This window comes from Bidens hawaiensis, unplaced genomic scaffold (assembly GCF_021521415.1).
Source record: "Bidens hawaiensis isolate Kalapana, Puna unplaced genomic scaffold, B.hawaiensis_p1.1 tig00037562_1, whole genome shotgun sequence".
Lineage (NCBI taxonomy): Eukaryota > Viridiplantae > Streptophyta > Magnoliopsida > Asterales > Asteraceae > Bidens > Bidens hawaiensis.
Window position 1 is genome coordinate 71135 of NW_027496550.1, and position 18311 is coordinate 89445.

General features: G+C 41.1%; 1 protein-coding gene and 1 pseudogene across 1 annotated transcript; one reads left to right on the plus strand and one right to left on the minus strand.

Moving 5' to 3' along the window:
* Nucleotides 1-5827: 5827 nt before the first annotated feature.
* LOC143589442 (ylmG homolog protein 1-2, chloroplastic pseudogene) lies at nucleotides 5828-6585 on the minus strand (annotated as a pseudogene).
* Nucleotides 6586-12491: 5906 nt separating this feature from the next.
* Nucleotides 12492-13827, plus strand: LOC143589438 (uncharacterized). Its single transcript, XM_077070198.1, has 2 exons — nucleotides 12492-13435; nucleotides 13587-13827. Exons 1-2 carry the CDS (start codon nucleotides 12492-12494, stop codon nucleotides 13825-13827), a joined length of 1185 nt encoding a protein of 394 aa, XP_076926313.1.
* The last annotated feature ends 4484 nt before the right edge of the window (nucleotides 13828-18311 follow it).

Below are 18311 nucleotides of genomic sequence, written 5' to 3' on the forward strand. Positions count from 1 at the left end.
TGAATTCGGGGATGTTGGGTCGCTTATTTGTAAAATTAAGTTATTATGTAAGTTGTTTTCATGTGATGGATATGCATGGTTCATGTTTTTAATCATTTTTTCAGTACTCATTAAATAATTTTTAAATGCATTGCTTACCCAGATACGTTAATTAGATAATTGTGGACGTGACAGACACTTAACACTTATGTGATCACCATCCAAAGACTATATTTAAGATTGTGGATGGGCACCCTCATTTTAATTTGATAATTGTGGACGTGACAGACACTTAACACTTATGTGATCACTATCCAGTGACTACATTTAAGATTGCGGATAGGCACCCTCAATGAAATTGGTTTGTGTCACACCCCACCTAAATGGAAACGTGCGTGTACAGTGATGGATAATCATAACTATTGATTAAAACAAACAATCTCATTAAGGATATATACCAAATTGTTTAAAAGTTTTACAAACGTTTAAAGTATTCAAAGCATATCAATAAGATTTCACAGCTATATGACTCAAACATATACATTAAGTTATGCAAAAAGAAATCTTCCAAAAGTGGTGTCCTACACATACTTAAATGCCAACAAAATGCTTGTTAGTTAACAGCTTTAAATGACGCAGTTAAACCAATTTTAAGAGCAACATCCCGACATATTAAGAATGTAACAATAAAAATATGGATGTGTATAATTATATATCGTCATCATTATCATGTATATAATAATAGGTCAAAATAATTAAATTATACCTTATTATTATATTAGCTAGGTAATTGTTGATGGACCATATTACCTTTTTTTGCTAATCAAGGGTTTTCCCTTGAGTGTATAAATATATGAAGAAATTTATTAACATCATAACATGAACCTTAAACCTCAAATAAGTATTTCGTGACCCCTTTTCTCTCCACATTTTCGGTTTCTCAAGAACCCTAATCCCCATCACTAGTGTACATCCTAAAGGGGAACTCGACCAAGCTGACAATCATGTCGTCTGAATCATTCTCATCAGCCGTGGCTTTTCTCTCTGTTGTAACAGGTATGTTTTAGTTACAGGTTTATCAAAATATTCTTGTTTTCCATTACCAGCGTAAAAAACTGATCAACATGTGTTATCAGAGCGATGTTGATTAATCAGTTTTTCATTATTTTCCTAAATCTGAATCTAAATTGGAAGAAAAGGACTAAAATCTGATAAACCATAATAATAATTATTATTTTATTATTATTATTGAACACTGTAATCAATTATGATAATAGAATTGCAACTTCCATAAAATAACGTTACTTGGAAACCCTTTACTGCGATACAAGTCCTCACAAAGTTTTGTGAATTATTTGTGTCCACAAATTCATGCTAAAATAAAATTGATGAACTATTCGTAACACATGAATTTTTGACAAACATCATGATTAACATTTTAATTAGGGAAAATTTCTGAAATGGCCTTATTTTGGAATAATTCCAAATTTGTTCACTAAACTTAATAATTTCAAAAATGTCCTCTTCTAACTCATTTTTTATTATGCGTTAGGAAATCTAACACATCTAAAACAACGTGCTAGTATAAAACGTCGTCAAAGACGTGCTAGATTTCCTTACACATGATCAAAGATGAGTTAGTCCTCCAAACATATGATCAACGACTTGTTAGCATCAAACATATATTCAAAGACATGTTAGCCTTTTGTTTGTTTTAATAATATAATACTATAACCAATTTTACTTATATTTGGTTTTTTCTTTTATAAATTCTAATATAAAAATTTTTATATTATTTCGAATATAACGACGAGACGTGTTTATTTTTATCTAAAGACCGACATAAACTTACTCCAACTCGAGTCGTGTCAAATCAATACCTAAATGTTCAATAAAATTTGACCCCACAAGATTTTAAAATTTTTTTGGTCAACATATAGATAAAAATACGCATGTCTTCTCGGTATATTCAAAATAATATAAAAAAATTTTATATTAAAAGTTATAAAAGAAATATCAAATATAACTAAAATTAGTTATAATAATATAATACTAAAAAAAACAAACAAACAAAAGGCTAACATATCTTTGATTATATATTTGATGCTAACATGTCGTTGACCATGTGATGGGAGGCCTAACTCATCTTTGATCATGCTTTAGGAAATCTAACACGTCTTTGACAACATGTTATACTAACACGTCGCTACAGACGTGTTAGATTTCCTAATACATTGTCAAAGATGAGTTAGAAAAGAACATATTTGAAATTATTAAATTTAGGGGACAAAATTGAAATCTCTTTCTAAAATATGGCCATTTTGGGAATTTCCCCTTAGTTAAATGAACTATTTATTTCCTTGCATTTTGTTGTATTTGTATGAACAAGATGTGTTGTATTTGATGTTAAATAAAATGAATGAGTTGCTTAAATATTGTCACTTAAATAGTGTTGTGTGCATTGAAACAATCATGTTACGTCTTGGCATGTTCCGCCGCTTTTAGTCAGGGTGTGACATGTATGACTGGATACGAGTATGACTGTTTTGGGTACTAATTAAACATTTAAAAAGCGGATGCAATTTCCATTATGGGTATTGAGATTAAAAAAAATGCATATCCAATATACATTATATACCATACGGGTAGAGTCGATTCAGGTTTTGGGTATAGAATACCCAGGAATAAGAAACTGGTTTCAGGTTTTTTGGGTACCTTTTAAAAAAATATTATTAAAGAGTTATATAGTTATCGCAACTAGAGGTGCACAAAAAACCCGAACCCGGAATCGGACCTAAAAAAAAACTCGGAAACGATAATTTTTAAACCCAGGTTTTTAATACCCGAACCCGACCCTACCCGTAGGGTACGAATAGGGTATGACTTTCAATGCTAAAATCCGAACCCGAACCCGTACCCGATATAAACCCGATAATACCCGAAACCCGGTTCTAGTCATACCCAAACCTCGGGTTTTTTGCATACCCGAACTAGATTTTTTTACATACTCGGATATTAGTGTTTGTGCACATGTGTCTATGTGACACTTGGCAATGATTGTGTGGATATCCACAGATCTATAGTCGTTCTCTAACGAATCTTTTTTGAAGAACATATTTTATATAAATACTAATTTAGAGTAACGTCTTTTAATATACCAAACAACAATTTAAAACACAAAATATATGTTTTTTATATCATTGTTTAGTTGTTTACATATGTTTGAATGAGCTTTGAAGTTTGTATGCAAAAAAATGGAACTAGAATAAAAAAAACGAATTAGACCCGTTAACATAAGAACGCTGCAGAAAAAATGGTTTTTTTATACCTGGAAATAGAGTATTCAAATACCTGGAAAATGGGTTTTTTCAATACCCGGAAATAGGGTATTCAAATACCCGGGTATTGAAGACTCGATTCAATACCCGACCCGGACCCGGTACATAGGGTATGGTTTTTCAAGCCAATACCCGGATCCGAGCCCTACCCGGGTATTACTAATACCCGATCATACCCGAACCCGGGTTTTTTTAATACCCGATTTGTGCACCTCTAATCGCAACTAGGCTTCCCTGCTTCAGTACAAATTATATTTATATGATGATCATAATCTATGCTCATCAAACCACAAATCGTATTAAGTTATAACCGCAAACAGCTAACAAAATGATACAAACCTATTCGTTAATCAAACGGTCTAGAGAAAATAGAGGGAATCCAAATAAGAAAATAGGGAGAACATAGACTAATGCTTATCATTTCATTCATACTTTCATTCCTAATCATACTTACATTCCTAATCAGACATGCCTTTCATAGGCTTCAAATTGAAAACTAACTAGACCCACAAACAAAGAATCTACCTATCCACTACTTGCAAATTAACAAAACATTTAACTACCAATACTCAAATAAATAGTAGCATTGCAAGCTATTTCCCATGATCTTCAATATGCCCACGGTGTGCATGTTTGGTAGCACACAACACAAAACTAGGCTACCCAACATGTTCTATGACAAAATGGTGCTAGAACCAGAACATCTAACAAACAAATGATCCACAATATCACGGCTTAATCAACATCGAAACAAGCATGTAACTTGAAGATGAAATGAAAGAAACAAAATGTAGTCTCATTTAAACAAAACGTATATGTAATAGATGAAAATTCATTTAAACCAGTATATATTGCATGCCTGGCAAAAGTTGCTAATGCCACAGTACCTTCAAGCAGTATTCACGCTATATTACTAGTTCACGAATAAAATAGATAAAAAGAGCAAAATTTGAAGACACCGAGGAACAACGTTGCTAAGAAGCTGCTGAATAATCCATCAAACTCGTATCCACAAATCCGCAAACCAGTTTCATAACCAACAAAAAAATGACATGATAGAAGGCGTTTGAGCATTTTCAAAGTGATTATAAAAATTTTGAAGAACTAGAATTACAATAATATAGTCATTTGCTTAGATTTAAGGGCAGTTAAGTGATTATATATTTACCTCGTATTACTACTTTTCTAATACCAATTGCTTACCTAATTATGGACGTTTAGTAATGTGGAAAAGCAAAGCCATTACTACTTTTTGCCAAACATAGCAATAATAAAATATTAAACCACATCCAAACACCCCATCAGTACTTCGTTCGCAATAAAGGTGCCAATTTTAAGCAAAAAAAAAAATATAAACCAAGAATGAAACCGGTCACTTTGAGATTATGGGTTCAGTTCACGGTTTGGAATCTGGAACCAACCGTTTACCCTTTTTTTATTTATTTTCTTTTCTCATTGTTAGAATACGCAATGATGTAAATGTAATATATTCATGAACCACCATTATGATTTTAAAGGTTTAACACAAATCTCCCTGCTCCAAACAATCCACCCAAACCCAACCCTACCAGTTTGGTTTGTCTATTGGCCGCAAACCATGAACACCCCTAAACTAGATGTTGCTATAACACTTATAGTTCATACAATAACACATAAGGTATCACACACATTTAACCTACAAGAATATATGTATCTCAAAAGGTTAAGAGCAATGCAAGTTAATAACAAGATCAATCAATAATAACCAATGAACATAAGCTCGCCTTATATGCACAAAAATCTCAAGGTGTTTCACGTGTTTGGATGAACACAATCACATAATCAATAATTAGTCTTTTATAGCAAATTTTCATATAACATGTTTCTCCTAATTTGATGATTAGTTGGGCTGTAAATGAATCGAACTTTCAACAAACAGTTCGGCGGGAAGTTCGTTTATGTTCGTTCATTTTAATAAATGAACAAACATGAACAACGAATTTCGTTCGATAAACTAAATGAACGAACACAAATGGAGACCGTGTCCATTCAGTTGTGTTCATTCAATAAGATGTTCGTTTACATCCATTTATGTTTGTTAATGTTTGTTTATTAAAGGTTCGCTTTATTTTTTAAATTACTTATCTAATCTTATCATATATACTTAAGCAAAATTATTAACTACAAACAAAAATATATAAGTATTAAACTATTATGTGATTAATTTGTATATAAACTAACATAAATATGAATGCTAAAAAACACCAGCACAATCATGGTTGCCGGACCGAACCATCGAAACTGGCAATCTTGTGTTCATATGTGTTCTTGAACCGTTCTAGAACAGGTTCATTTCCTTAATGAATGATCACTAACAAGAAATTTTGTTTGGTTAGATGTTCGTGAACCATTCTTTTGTCCGTTAAAAGCTTAACATACTAGCATAAACAAGGCCGTGTTCGGTTCGGTTACAGCCCTCATATTCACTAATTTCTAGACTATCCAACTCATTCATTCCCACCTAATCCTACAATCATATTCACGATTACAGGTTTAAACATTTTATAGAAAAGCAAGATTCATAATAATACCTTTGCGCTTTTAATATCCCATCCTGCTGTTCTTGAGAATACCGGCAAGAAACCCTAGCACCGCAAACGCCAACAGCGGGCTAACATCCAACGTATCGAAAACCGGGGGGATAATATTCCTAAACAGATTCAAATACGGATCACACAGGTCCCTAATAGCCGACAACGGCTGCCGGTCCCACGGAATATTCGGAAACCAACTCAACAAAACCCTAACCAACAAAACCCCACTGTAGATATCCAGCCACTTGGCCATTCCGGCCGCCACCACCGTCAACGGCGTGTGCAGCCGCGCCGGCCGCCCACTCATGGTGGCGAAAAACAAACTGCCGCTGGTGGAAATCAGGGTTTGCTGAACGTTTGGATTTAGGGCTAAACTGGTGAGGTTTGTGGGTGAATATTTTGAGAACGTTGACGGCGATTGCAATTAACGTTGACCATGTTCGAGTTGACCCGGTGAGTTGGAAACCCACTTGTGGATTTGGGTTTAGTGTTGGAGATTGCGAGGATGATGATGAGGCGAACACTAGGGGTTTCTTAGGGTTTGAGTTTGGGGAAAATTGAATGGGTTTTGAAGGGAATTGGGGATTGAGTTTGGGGAAAGTGATGATTGAGGGCTTGTGAGGGTGAAGGAGAGTGTGGGTTTGGAGGATTAGGGTTTGTGAAGCCATTAGAGGAGATACAGAGGAAGAAGCCATTCTTATTGATATTGATAATAATAATAATAATAATAATAATAATAATAATAATAATAATAAATATTATTTGATGAACCCCAATCCTTTGTTATGATTTTGGAAGAGTCTGGAATGGCCCTTCATGAATTGAGAGATGACAGAACTTCCCCTTGAATTAAGGCTTGCGATTTATGGTATGACCTGCTAGCAGCTAACGTGATATCGGTTGAGTTTTTGGAGTAAACTAGTTCGGGTTACAAGGGAATCGACATGTCAATGACATAATTAAATGTGTCTAAACATGTTCAACCTGCTTAACCAGTTTATGGCATTATAACATGTTTAACTTATCATGTTAGTAGGTAGTAGGTTAATATGACATGTCTATCATACTACAAAGTTTTATATATATAGTTGTGTATTATAATTAAATTAGTAGCTCACCCGGCAGGTTGGTAAAACCCAAACGTTATCAGGCACGGGTGTTAAGGTGCAAGTCAACACGAATTTGGTTGATTTTAGTTACGCGTATTATGTATTGGAACTAAAACAATATATATATATATATATATATATATATATATATATATCATGTTAGTAGGTAGTAGGTTAATATGACATGTCTATCATACTACAAAGTTTTATATATATAGTTGTGTATTATAATTAAATTAGTAGCTCACCCGGCAGGTTGGTAAAACCCAAACGTTATCAGGCACGGGTGTTAAGGTGCAAGTCAACACGAATTTGGTTGATTTTAGTTACGCGTATTATGTATTGGAACTAAAACAATATATATATATATATATATATATATATATTAGGGTGGCCCAATGGGGTTTGTCTGCCAGTAAAAGTCGAGCGTTGGTAAAACCCGAGCATTGTGAATCCCGGGAGTTGAGACGGTGAGTCGATGCAAATCCGATTGGTCTCTGTCACGTTTGTTACGTATCAGAACTAACACAAAAACAAATTTGGCATTCAGTCGGTTTTCATTACGTTCGTTACGATACTGAAACTAAAACAAATTGTAGTGAGCTTATGCAAATTCGGTTGGTCTTCGTCACGTTCGTTACGGTACCGGAACTAAAACAAAAAAAGAAAAAACAAAATTGTCATTCAGTCGGTTTACGTTATGTTCGTTACGGTAGTGCAACTAAAAAAATAACAAAGCAAAATTTCGTCGACCAATAAGGTGCCGCCAAGTGACCCAATGAGGGTCCTTGTGGCACTAAAGTTGTCATTTGTTATATATAATAATATGGATTTTATTTTTTTGCAACTTTATTGTTCTCCCTTGTGTTAAGTGAGTCATATCATTCATGCTACCGAAATATTTTTATTTAATCGTGTTAAGTGTGTTGTATTGTGTCATGTCGTGTCATTCGTGTTAATACATAGGTTACCTTGAATCATGTTAAATGCTTTCTGTCACGTAGGCCACTTGTTGAACATATTTAACATTTAACGAAAAAGAATGTTTAATTAACGCGTTATGCAATTATAATTATTCACTAGTCGCGTTAAATGTATACATTGTATCGTGTTTGATTTGCTTAACACAACATGAGTACACTGCGCCTTTGACCGGATCTGTTTAGGATTCTCAAACTTTGGATGTTGTTATATGTATTAAAATAATAAAAAAAAGAGTTTACCTTGTGGTTAAGTAAAGTATAAGTGACTTTATGATTAGAACCAAAAACTAGAATTTTACCCCGCGCATTGCGACGGGATAAATGTATAAACTATTTCCATTAAAACAACGGTATGTAGACTCATAACCCAAGGAAAGTATGCATCACGTTCGCCCAACTTCATGACACAAAATCTGAAGGTCCATGAGAAACTAGTGAAAGCCTAGAGTATGTCGATCACCCTAAAAAACACAAATCACTAATCAATGTAAACTACAATATGTTATAAGCATAGCAAACCAAGACTATGATGCATTGGGAACAAAGTGTACTTACAGAGATAGGGTAGTAAAACTACCCACGGATCCCTATTAAAACCCGCGGTGCCCAGCGGGCACCCGCGAGAGGAATCCGTGGACTAGAACGCTTGCAGTAATGATAACAAGGCAAAGACTAGCAGTCATCCATAGTTCCGAAGATACACTTCGCGGGTCTCCACCATAACCCACGGATCACCAAGGAGCATCCGCGTAAGGAACCCGCAAGCCACACACATGATCCCCACGTGATATGGAAGAGCAGTTGTAACAAACTACTAATAGAAGATCCTCTCAATACCCCTTGATAGCGACATCGACCAATGGAAAGATGACACCTGGACACGTAATGGCCATCCCACAACGTGCACAGATAATGGCCGTCCCATAAACGGGTCCAGGCTGTCACATCCAGTAAAGGCTCGACACGTGTCCATTCAGATGAAGGAGAAATATTACGATAGTGACAACTCTACGAATCACCTTCCCTCACCTTCGGCTATAAATACTAAGATCACCTACTTCAGGTAGTCATTCACTCCCACACGCCTTACGCAAACTACTTGTTTCGTATTGATTATTCCGATCCGTACTTGTACTTATTCTCACGTCGGAGGATGGTTACGGGAAGACCCCCCATCGTGTCCTTCTCGTGATGAGACTCACGGTGTTCTGTTTTGCAGGCAGTAGATTGGATCTGACCTCGTCGTTATTCAGTAGACTCACATTTGGGGTAAACATAGGTCCGGACTATCCAGTTCGAACTTGTGTTTCTTCATTGGCTCCATCCGGTTTTTGCTAGAAATACGGTCATTTGAATGATTTGTTGGAAGTTTTCGTGATCTAAAATATGAGTCAGAGCCAACAACCACCTGCAGCCACTCCGGCGAGAGTCTGACGTACCGAAACTCTAGACGATCCTATCCTTGAAGGACAAACGCTGGTGGAATCTTGCCGGAATAACCGAACTCCGGTCCTGTAAGACAGGGCCGGAGAGTTCCCGAGATTTGAAGATATTGCACCTCATCGAAACAACCGAACTTCGGTCTTGCAAGACAGGCTGGAGAGTTCCCGAGGTATGAAGATGTTGAACCTCGCCGTACCACTCGTACCCCAGTTTGGAAGACAGAACCGGAGATTTTCCCAGACTCGACAGTGACGAAATGAGAGTTCATTACCAGACCCGATCTGGAAAGGCCATTCTTACTCCCGACGAGTGGTACTAGCAGGAACAACAAAGGTTAAGAGAGGAGTATGAATGAAGGGTGAAGACCAACCAGTTGCAACCCAGAACCCTGATATACGACTCACCATCTCCGTCGCCACCACCAGCATTCCAGCGAACTCAAGATCTAGAGGTGGGTGATATTTCTCAGACAGCTGGTCATTCACTCCCGAGAAGCCACGGCAAGAGTCATCAGACTCAGTGGACCCCGTCCCGCAAGATTCTACAAGATAACAGTCGTGCTACCCAGGGACACAGAGATGTCACGTACCAAGAAGACAGTTACGCAAGCAAGGACAGTTGGGAGTACGGTAGGGAAGAAACCAGTCGTCCGCGCACTGATGAAGCACACTGAGTACTACAGTGATGCTGAGGAAGACTTTACCAAACCCTATCGACCTTCCGCGTTTGCAGAAAAGTCAAAGTTTGTTCCGCGAATAGCCACTGCTCCCTTCCCAATCAATGTCAAGATACCAAGTAATCTGGGAAAATACAACGGGATGACAGATCCGAGCAATCACCTGCTGAATTTCACTACAGTGGGCAGAGTGAGTGGCTGGACGCTGCCCTATTGGTGTCACATGTTCGCATTAACACTAACAGGAGCAGCAAGGGAATGGTTTGAGAAACTTCCCAACGGTCAAATTAAGAGCTGGGATGATTTGGTGGTTAAGTTCTCACAACACTTCAGCCAGCAGCGCAAGCACACGTGCGACCCCTCAAAGATCCTGAGTGTCGTCCGCCGGGACAACGAGTCAGTGGAAAATTTTATCACTAGGTTCAACAACGAAAGCTTGAACATTGGTGGAATTAGCGAAGATATGCTGAGGGGAGCATTCAGGGTGAACGTGCAAAGTCCAGACTTGATCCGCTGCCTGACCGGAAGAGATGGTATGCCTCGGACATGGAACAGCATCATGTCCACGGCCAAAGTCTTCGCAGCCACAGAAAAGATGTTGGGGCGAGAAAAACCAAAACAGAGTACGAAAACTGAACCCAGAAAGACCCAATCCAAGAAAGAGGAGAGGGGTTCGATCTGGTCCAGAATTCAGCCCTCGGAAAGCTCTTCCAAACAGTTTGATGCCAGATCATTGATTGGGAAGAAACAAAAAGACAGAAAGGCTGGTCAACATGATTAACAGAACTGGACTCCCCTGAAGAAAACTCCGTCAGAAATCCTGACGACAGAAAACATCTAGTTCAGGAAACCCCAGCCATTGACTAGGCGGGCGAACCTGAACCCAAGCAAGCACTGCATTTTTTCATGATGGCATCGGTCCCAGTATGTCTTCTTTGATACCGTGAGTACATTCGATATAATGTACGAACAATGCTTCGAGCAGCTGGAAGATGAAGATAAAGCAAGATTTAAGCCAGTCTGCGCCCCTGTTTCTGGGCATGGGTATGAAGTTATGCACCCTAAAGGGGTCATAACTTTCCAGTCACACTCAGTGATGGAATTCATACGAGGACTGAGGACGTCGAGTTCCGCGTCCTACCCGCGAGATCCAAACACGACATCATCCTAGGGCGAGAAGTGATTGGCGACTTCAATGTTAATCCTTCAATGGCACACGACGCTATCGGAGTACCCACGAGAACGGGGATAGCCATTATCAGGGTCAATAAACATTGCTATGCGACCGAAGGGTCAAAACCCGCGAAAATCTCCAAGAAGACACTGCGAACAGAGCCAGAAAAATGCGTTGTTAACCCAAAGTACCCGGAATAGACCGTTACTATTGGGGCAACCATTTTAGAGACAGTTCGGGTCTTCCTGAAACAGCTGCTGATCAAAAACGCCGATATTTTTGCTTGGACACCTTCAGACATGACAGGCGATCCAAGAGAAATATCGGAACATCGGCTAAGGGTCAATCTAGCTTATACGCCGATCGTGCAAAATAAGAGGAAAATGGGGCCTGAATAAACCAAAGCCACAAACGAGCAAGTGCAAGATTTATTGCACGTGGGGATCATCTACGAAATTCAGTACCAAACATGGGTTTCTAACCCAGTGATGGTCCCAAAAGTAATGGCTCATGGCACATGTGTATAGACTTCAAGGACCTGAACAAGGCCTGCCCAAAGGATTGCTATCCACTCCCGGAAATTGACCTAAAAGTCGACGCGGTGGCACCCTTCAAGTTCAAGTGTTTCATAGATGCCTACAAAGGATATCACCAGATACGAATGGCTGCCCGCAACGAGGACAAGACAGCTTTCCATAATGACGAAGGCACGTTTTGCTACAAGATGATGCCGTTCGGTCTGAAAAACGTGGGAGCCACGTATCAGCGTCAGATGGACAACACGTTCAGGGAACAGATTGGGAAAAACCTAGAAGTCTACATGGATGACCTAGTTATCAAAAGCGTGGAAGAAGACCAAATGCTGAGAGACATTGAAGATGTCTTCTCCATGCTAAGAAAGGTCAATATGAAGCTGAACCCTTCAAAAAGCTCATTTGGCATGTAAGAGGGTGAATTTCTCGGGGTGATTGTGACACGGGAGGGGTTCAAAGCAAACCCAGACAAGATCCAGGCGATCGCCCGGATGCCTTCCCCATCCTCGTTAAAGGAAGTCCAAATGCTAAATGGTAGATTGGTAGCCCTAAATAGGTTCCTCGCGAATCATGCGGCCAAATCTTACCCCTTCGTGTCCACATTACGGAATTGACTGAAAAATGCACATTTCAAATGGACACCAGAGGCAGAGAAAGCATTCCTCGAGGTGAAGAAATGTCTTATGGAGCTTCCAACGCTAACTGCACTCGAGGAAGGAGAACCCCTCACACTGTACCTATCCGCGTCCGATATCGCAGTTGGGGCAGTTCTTTTGACAGACAGGAAGACCGTGCAAACGCCAATATACTATATCAGCAAAACATTGGCGGACGCTGAAACCTGGTATTCAATACTGGAAAAGTTGGTACTGGCATTAGTATATGCAGCACGGAGGTTGAAAAGGTACTTTCAAGGCCACCCCATACATGTGCTAACCGACTACAAGTTGAAGAGTGTATTGGCAAAACCTGAATTATCCGTGAGATTGGCTAAGTGGGCAATCGAACTAGGGGAACACTCGATAGAGCATAAACCCAGACCCGCGATCAAGGGCCAGGTATTGGTAGATTTTGTTACGGAGGTACCTACCGAAAAAATCCAAGAATGCTTGTACGAGCAACAACCCCCGACCCCCACAGATGAGAGTCAAAAATGGACTCTGTTCACAGACGGAGCATCCAGCGGGGAAGGCTCAGGCGCATGCCTGAAGCTAATCAATCTAGACGGCCAAGAGTTCACATATGCCATCAAGCTAAACTTCAAGAGTACAAATAATGAAGCAGAATATGAGGCATTCTTGGCCGGTCTGCGGATTGCAAAGAAACTTGGTGTCAAGTTCTTGGAAGCCCGGGTAGATTCAATGCTCATCACGGGTCAGGTCTTAGAGACTTATGAAGCAAAAAATGATGTAATGGCTTCATACCTGTCGCAGGCTAAAGACCTCATGCAGCAGTTCACCTCTTGCAAAGTTGTTCACATAAAAGGGAGTGAAAATCGACCCGCGGACGCATTAAGCAAATTAGCATCCACCAGCTTCGAACACATGGGTAGAGACATGAGAATTGAGGTCCTAGATAATCCCATCCGTCCCTCAACACCAGGTCATGGTCATCCAAACGGGAACAGGTTCTTGGATGACACCTATCGTAGAATACCTGTCTTCCGGCACTTTACCAGAAGACAAGGTTGAAGGGCGGAAGATTCGCCACAAAGCACTGTCTTATCAAGTCTATGAAGGCGTATTATTCTGAAAATCCTTCCTTTGCCCACTACTCAGATGTGTAGACGCAGAAGATGCCAATTACGTAATCAGAGAAATCCATGAAGGCATCTGCGGGTTACACGCAGCGCTAAGGATGGTGGTGGCCAAGATTGTGAACGCCGGGTATTACTGGCCAGGCATGCATGCAGATGCGGTCAAAGAAATCCGGAATTGTGATGCTTTCCAAAATCACGTGCCACAAACACTGCGACCCCAAAATAAGTTAGTCCCAGTGACTTCGGCATGGCCTTTGTAGAAATGGGCCATAAACATCATGGGACCATTCCCCGAAGCACCTGGGCGGGTGAAATTTTTGCCCATCGCAATCGATTATTTTACCAAATGGGTGGAGGCCAAGCTGTTGGCTCACATCACGGTAGCAAACTTCAAAAAATTCATGTGGGAATATATTATCTGCCGTTTTGGTCTCCCTCAAACACTGGTTAGCGATAATGGCACCCATTTCGTCGACAAGAGCCTCCAAGAATGGTTGTCCGAGCTACACATCAACCAAGTGCTCACATCAGTAGATCATCCGCAAGCCAACGGGCAAGTGGAACAGGCCAACCGAAGCATTAAAGAAGGAATCAAAGCGCGATTGGGAACCAAGCGAACCGGATGGGTAGATGAGTTGCCTCATGTGCTATGGGCACATCAAACCAGCAAGAAAACTAGCAACTTTGAAACCCCGTTCAGTCTAACATACGGCACGGAAGCAATAATTCCCGCCAAAATCGGTATCCCATCCGCAAGAATGCTCTTGATCGAAGGTAATGAGAAAGAACTCTGGTTGAATCTGGACCTTCTGGAGGAAAGAAGAGAGTTGGCAGCCATACGCGAAAGAAAATACAAGAGCCAACTCCATAAATATTATGACGAGCTGGTCAAGATATGTGAGTACAGCAAAGGGGACTACGTTTTCCGGAATAACGAGGCATCAAATGCCCAGTTACGAGGGAAGTTAGCTCCCACATGGGAGGGTCTCTATGAGATTGACGAAGTGCTGGGAAAAGGCGCAAACAAGTTAAAGAAATTAGACGGGACGCCAGTTCCCAGAACATAGAACGTCGCACAACTAAGGCGATGTTATATATAGGAATGTAATTATCTTTTAGGCCTACGTGCCTAGTTTAGCCCACGTGCCATTTTACTGGCCTGCGTGCCATGAATCTTGGTCTACGTACCAAATTTTTCCTTTTTATCACGGAGAGCCGTTAATATAAAATAGTTAACACGTGGATTGGTCAATTTCAATATTTTTGTTCCTACAAGGACATGCCTGCGCGCCAACAAAGGTCCTAATCCTATATTTTGGAAATATGGCGGCTTTAGCTAACACACATTTATATTGTAATATCATGCAAGACAAAATGTAAAACCAGTGTCATGTATACAACCAAAAAAGGGATTACAGAAACAAAAAAAATAATATACATCAAACAAGATCATTCTTCTTCACGAAGATAGTTACGCAGCTGCTGGACGCCATCCGTCTTAGAAGCAAAGCCTTGAATGGCGTCCTGGATGGGAAAGCGTAGTTCAACAAAAGCATCCATCTGTTCATCATATTTCCCATCCACATTCACAGCATGAAAGGCAAAATCCTCCAAGGAATCGCCCTCCCGAGCGAAGGTCACCCCCTCCTTGAAACCTGCCTTGCACCCCGAGTCACTTGATGCGCAAAAAAGCTCAGCAAGACAGTCCCCTAAAGTAGTTCCTCCATGTATATGGGAGATAACCTACACCAACGGACATTGGTCAAGATCCGATTCACAAATCACAGAAGGTAAAAAGAGGAAAGAAACATACATTGGGAAGACCTTCCTCCATCAGCCATGCCTGGTCAGAGGTAGCTCGTTCTGCACTCAGATTCAGCTCGCCCTGCTCGCCAATCAGCCGGGCGTTATCCCTGATCAGATCCTCAATTAATTGGTCTTTGTTAGCAGAGGCAGCGCGTAGAGAACTAATAACGTCCTCCTGGGTAACGAGCTGAGCTTCAAGAGCCTGTACTCCCTAATTTCGGCCCATGAAACATACCTTGGGAAGACCTTCCTCCATCAGCCATGCCTGGTCAGAGGTAGCTCGTTCAGCACTCAGATTCAGCTCGCCCTGCTCGCCAATCAGCCGGGTGTTATCCCTGATTAGATCCTCAATTAATTGGTCTTTGTCAGCAGAGGCAGCGCGTAGAGAACTAATAATGTCCTCCTGGGTAGCGAGCTGAGCTTCAAGAGCCTGCTTTGCATCCTCTGCCTTGGCAAGTTCAGCATCGCGAGCTCGGGTCTGAGCGCGTGCGGCTTTGATTGTAGCATTTTGTCGTCGGCACGTCTCTTCCCAGTCCTTGGCGGCAGAAGCTTGACGACCCCTCTCCTGCTCCAAGGCCTTCTCTGCGTCTCTTAGCTTCCATATCTCAGTGTTAGCCTCGAGACAGTATTTTTCCTTCTCAGCCCGGAGTTCTTCAAGGAGATTATCCTGTACTCCCTAATTTCGGCCCATGAAGTTCCAATCCCAGTATATCTCCAGGGTTGTCGAGGCCAGATTGGCCAGATGATATATATAGGAGTTCCCAAGAGATACCTGGGCATGTTTATTCTGGAACTTGCTCTCTGCAGGAGGCACGCCCTAATGAAAGAACTCGAAACACACCTCCCCGTCAAAAAATCGGGAAGAGGGAGTCAAGTTCCAATCTGGGATATGGCGTACGGCGCCCTCCTACAAAGCGCGAGCCTTTATCCCATCTTCCAAGGAGTGAGGAGGTGGTGGAAGTCCAGATGACTGCCCCGCCTACTCATCAAACTCCTAGGTGATTGGCGACGACAAAGGTAGAGACACAGGCATGTGAATTTCTCGACCAACAGACTTAGGCGTAGCCACCTCTCGTGCCTTCCCGTTGTCAGCAGTAGGCAACCTACTAGGATCATTCTTGGCAGGAGGCGTATCCAAGAGGATAACATTGTCTATAGAAAAATAACGGCTAGTCACAAAATTAGCTGAAACCCACAAAAGCACATTAAGAGTTAGCCCTAAAGAATACCTGGCAAGCCCTGCGTACGAGTAGCAACCCGGTTGCGGAGGCGGCTCCTCGTCGCCCTCGGAGGAGAGACAGGAGGTGAAGGGTCCGAACCCTAACCTCCACCAGCCACCACCGCAGGGTCACTAGAGGAAGAAGCATCTTTCGTCTTGCGACCAAACGCGGCACAAAGAAACACTTATCAGTAAGCGGGTTGCATGAAGACAGGTATAAAAACACGTTACCTGTCGCATATAAACCCTTAGAAACCACAGGTCCAGGCGGGTCCTCCGGGCGACAAGTTGTATCGTCCTAGGAACTTCGTTAACCAAGACGGATAAGAGAGTTCCCTCATCTACACAAAAGGTCAGTATCAGATACCCAGATATACACTTGGAAAACACTAGTATACTTACCTCCATTTGGCTTCTGGAAATACGGCACCTCATCCGGATAAGGCCACAAGCGGCTCATCCCGGCTCTCACAAGAGCATCCTCAGGGATGGGGCACATTGGAGTAGCAGTGCGGGTCAGTTGATCGAACCATACATGCCTCTCCGGACGCTCAACATAAGGCAAGGCAAGCAATGGTTGATCCGCCGAACGCCAGTACATGGACAACGGAACCACATCCTCCCGAATCCAAAAGAACTTGCTTGACCATTGGGGATCTTGGGGAGGTGTGTCCAGGGCAACAACCTTTCTATCAGTCGGCAAACAAATGTACCACCCGCCTTAACAATGCATCTGATAGAAGACAGAGAACTTCTCAATGGTGGGAACAATGCCATGCGCCCTACAGCAGAACTCGAAAGGGCGCATGCGCATCACCGCTAATACATGAAGCTAGGAAAGACGGAGCATATTCCCAATAATAAGCTTGCCCAGAAACCGGGTAATCAGAAAACAAAAATTCTCGGAACTGAACAACTCGGCATAAACCGCCACCTTCCCCTTCGGAGGTCAATTAACCGTCGAGCCTGGAACTGGAAATTCTGGTTCCATTCAGGAACAATGCCATAGGCGTTGACGACGGTCTGAAAACTCCTTTCGTCCCAATCAATGGTGACTCGATCGATAGTATGGAGAACTGGTCTCGAATACATCATATAATCTGCTAAAGACCGATTCGAACGAGCTATGATTAATGGTGGAAAATCGACGACAGAAAAGAAATTTCACGTGAGCGGACGATAATAGATCCCAAAAGTTCAATAATGATGAAATAATTTCTCATAGACAGTAAAGAAGGAAGCGAACAGCCATGGGGTATTTATCCTGATTGCATTTAATAGGGAGAACAGTAAAAGTAACCATCGGCCAATCAGAATATGACACGTAAGGCGGGAGATAAAAAGTTCAAAATTTAAAATCCCGATGCATAGCTGTCAACAACTCGCAGACATACCATACCCTACTTTCGGGCAGAGCAGGCCTTTCGCATTAGCAACCAAAAATAACAGGCGTATTCCTAGTTACACAGTAACGAGACAAACTAAATGTTTGGACCTGAAACACCAGGCATTAAAGAAGTTCAAATTACAAAAAGAACAACAAAAAGACAAGTCACGGAAAGTCGCGGGCAATGGTCGTAGACAATAAAGCCATCCGCTACTGGAAAGCGCGGATGATTAAAATAAACTCGCGGATAAACAAGTCAAAAGAGCATGATGCATACAGTATGATAGTGGAAAGATAATTTCATTTCACTAAAACATATTTACAATAGAAGG

What these genes read in the sequence shown, in the direction of transcription:
- LOC143589438 (XM_077070198.1), top strand. Translation starts at nt 12,492, where the DNA reads ATGGAGCTTCCAACGCTAACTGCACTCGAGGAAGGAGAACCCCTCACA. An exon ending in GGTCATCCAAACGGGAACAG is followed by an intron (nt 13,436 to 13,586) that starts GTTCTTGGATGA and finishes CCCACTACTCAG; the next exon opens with ATGTGTAGACGCAGAAGATG.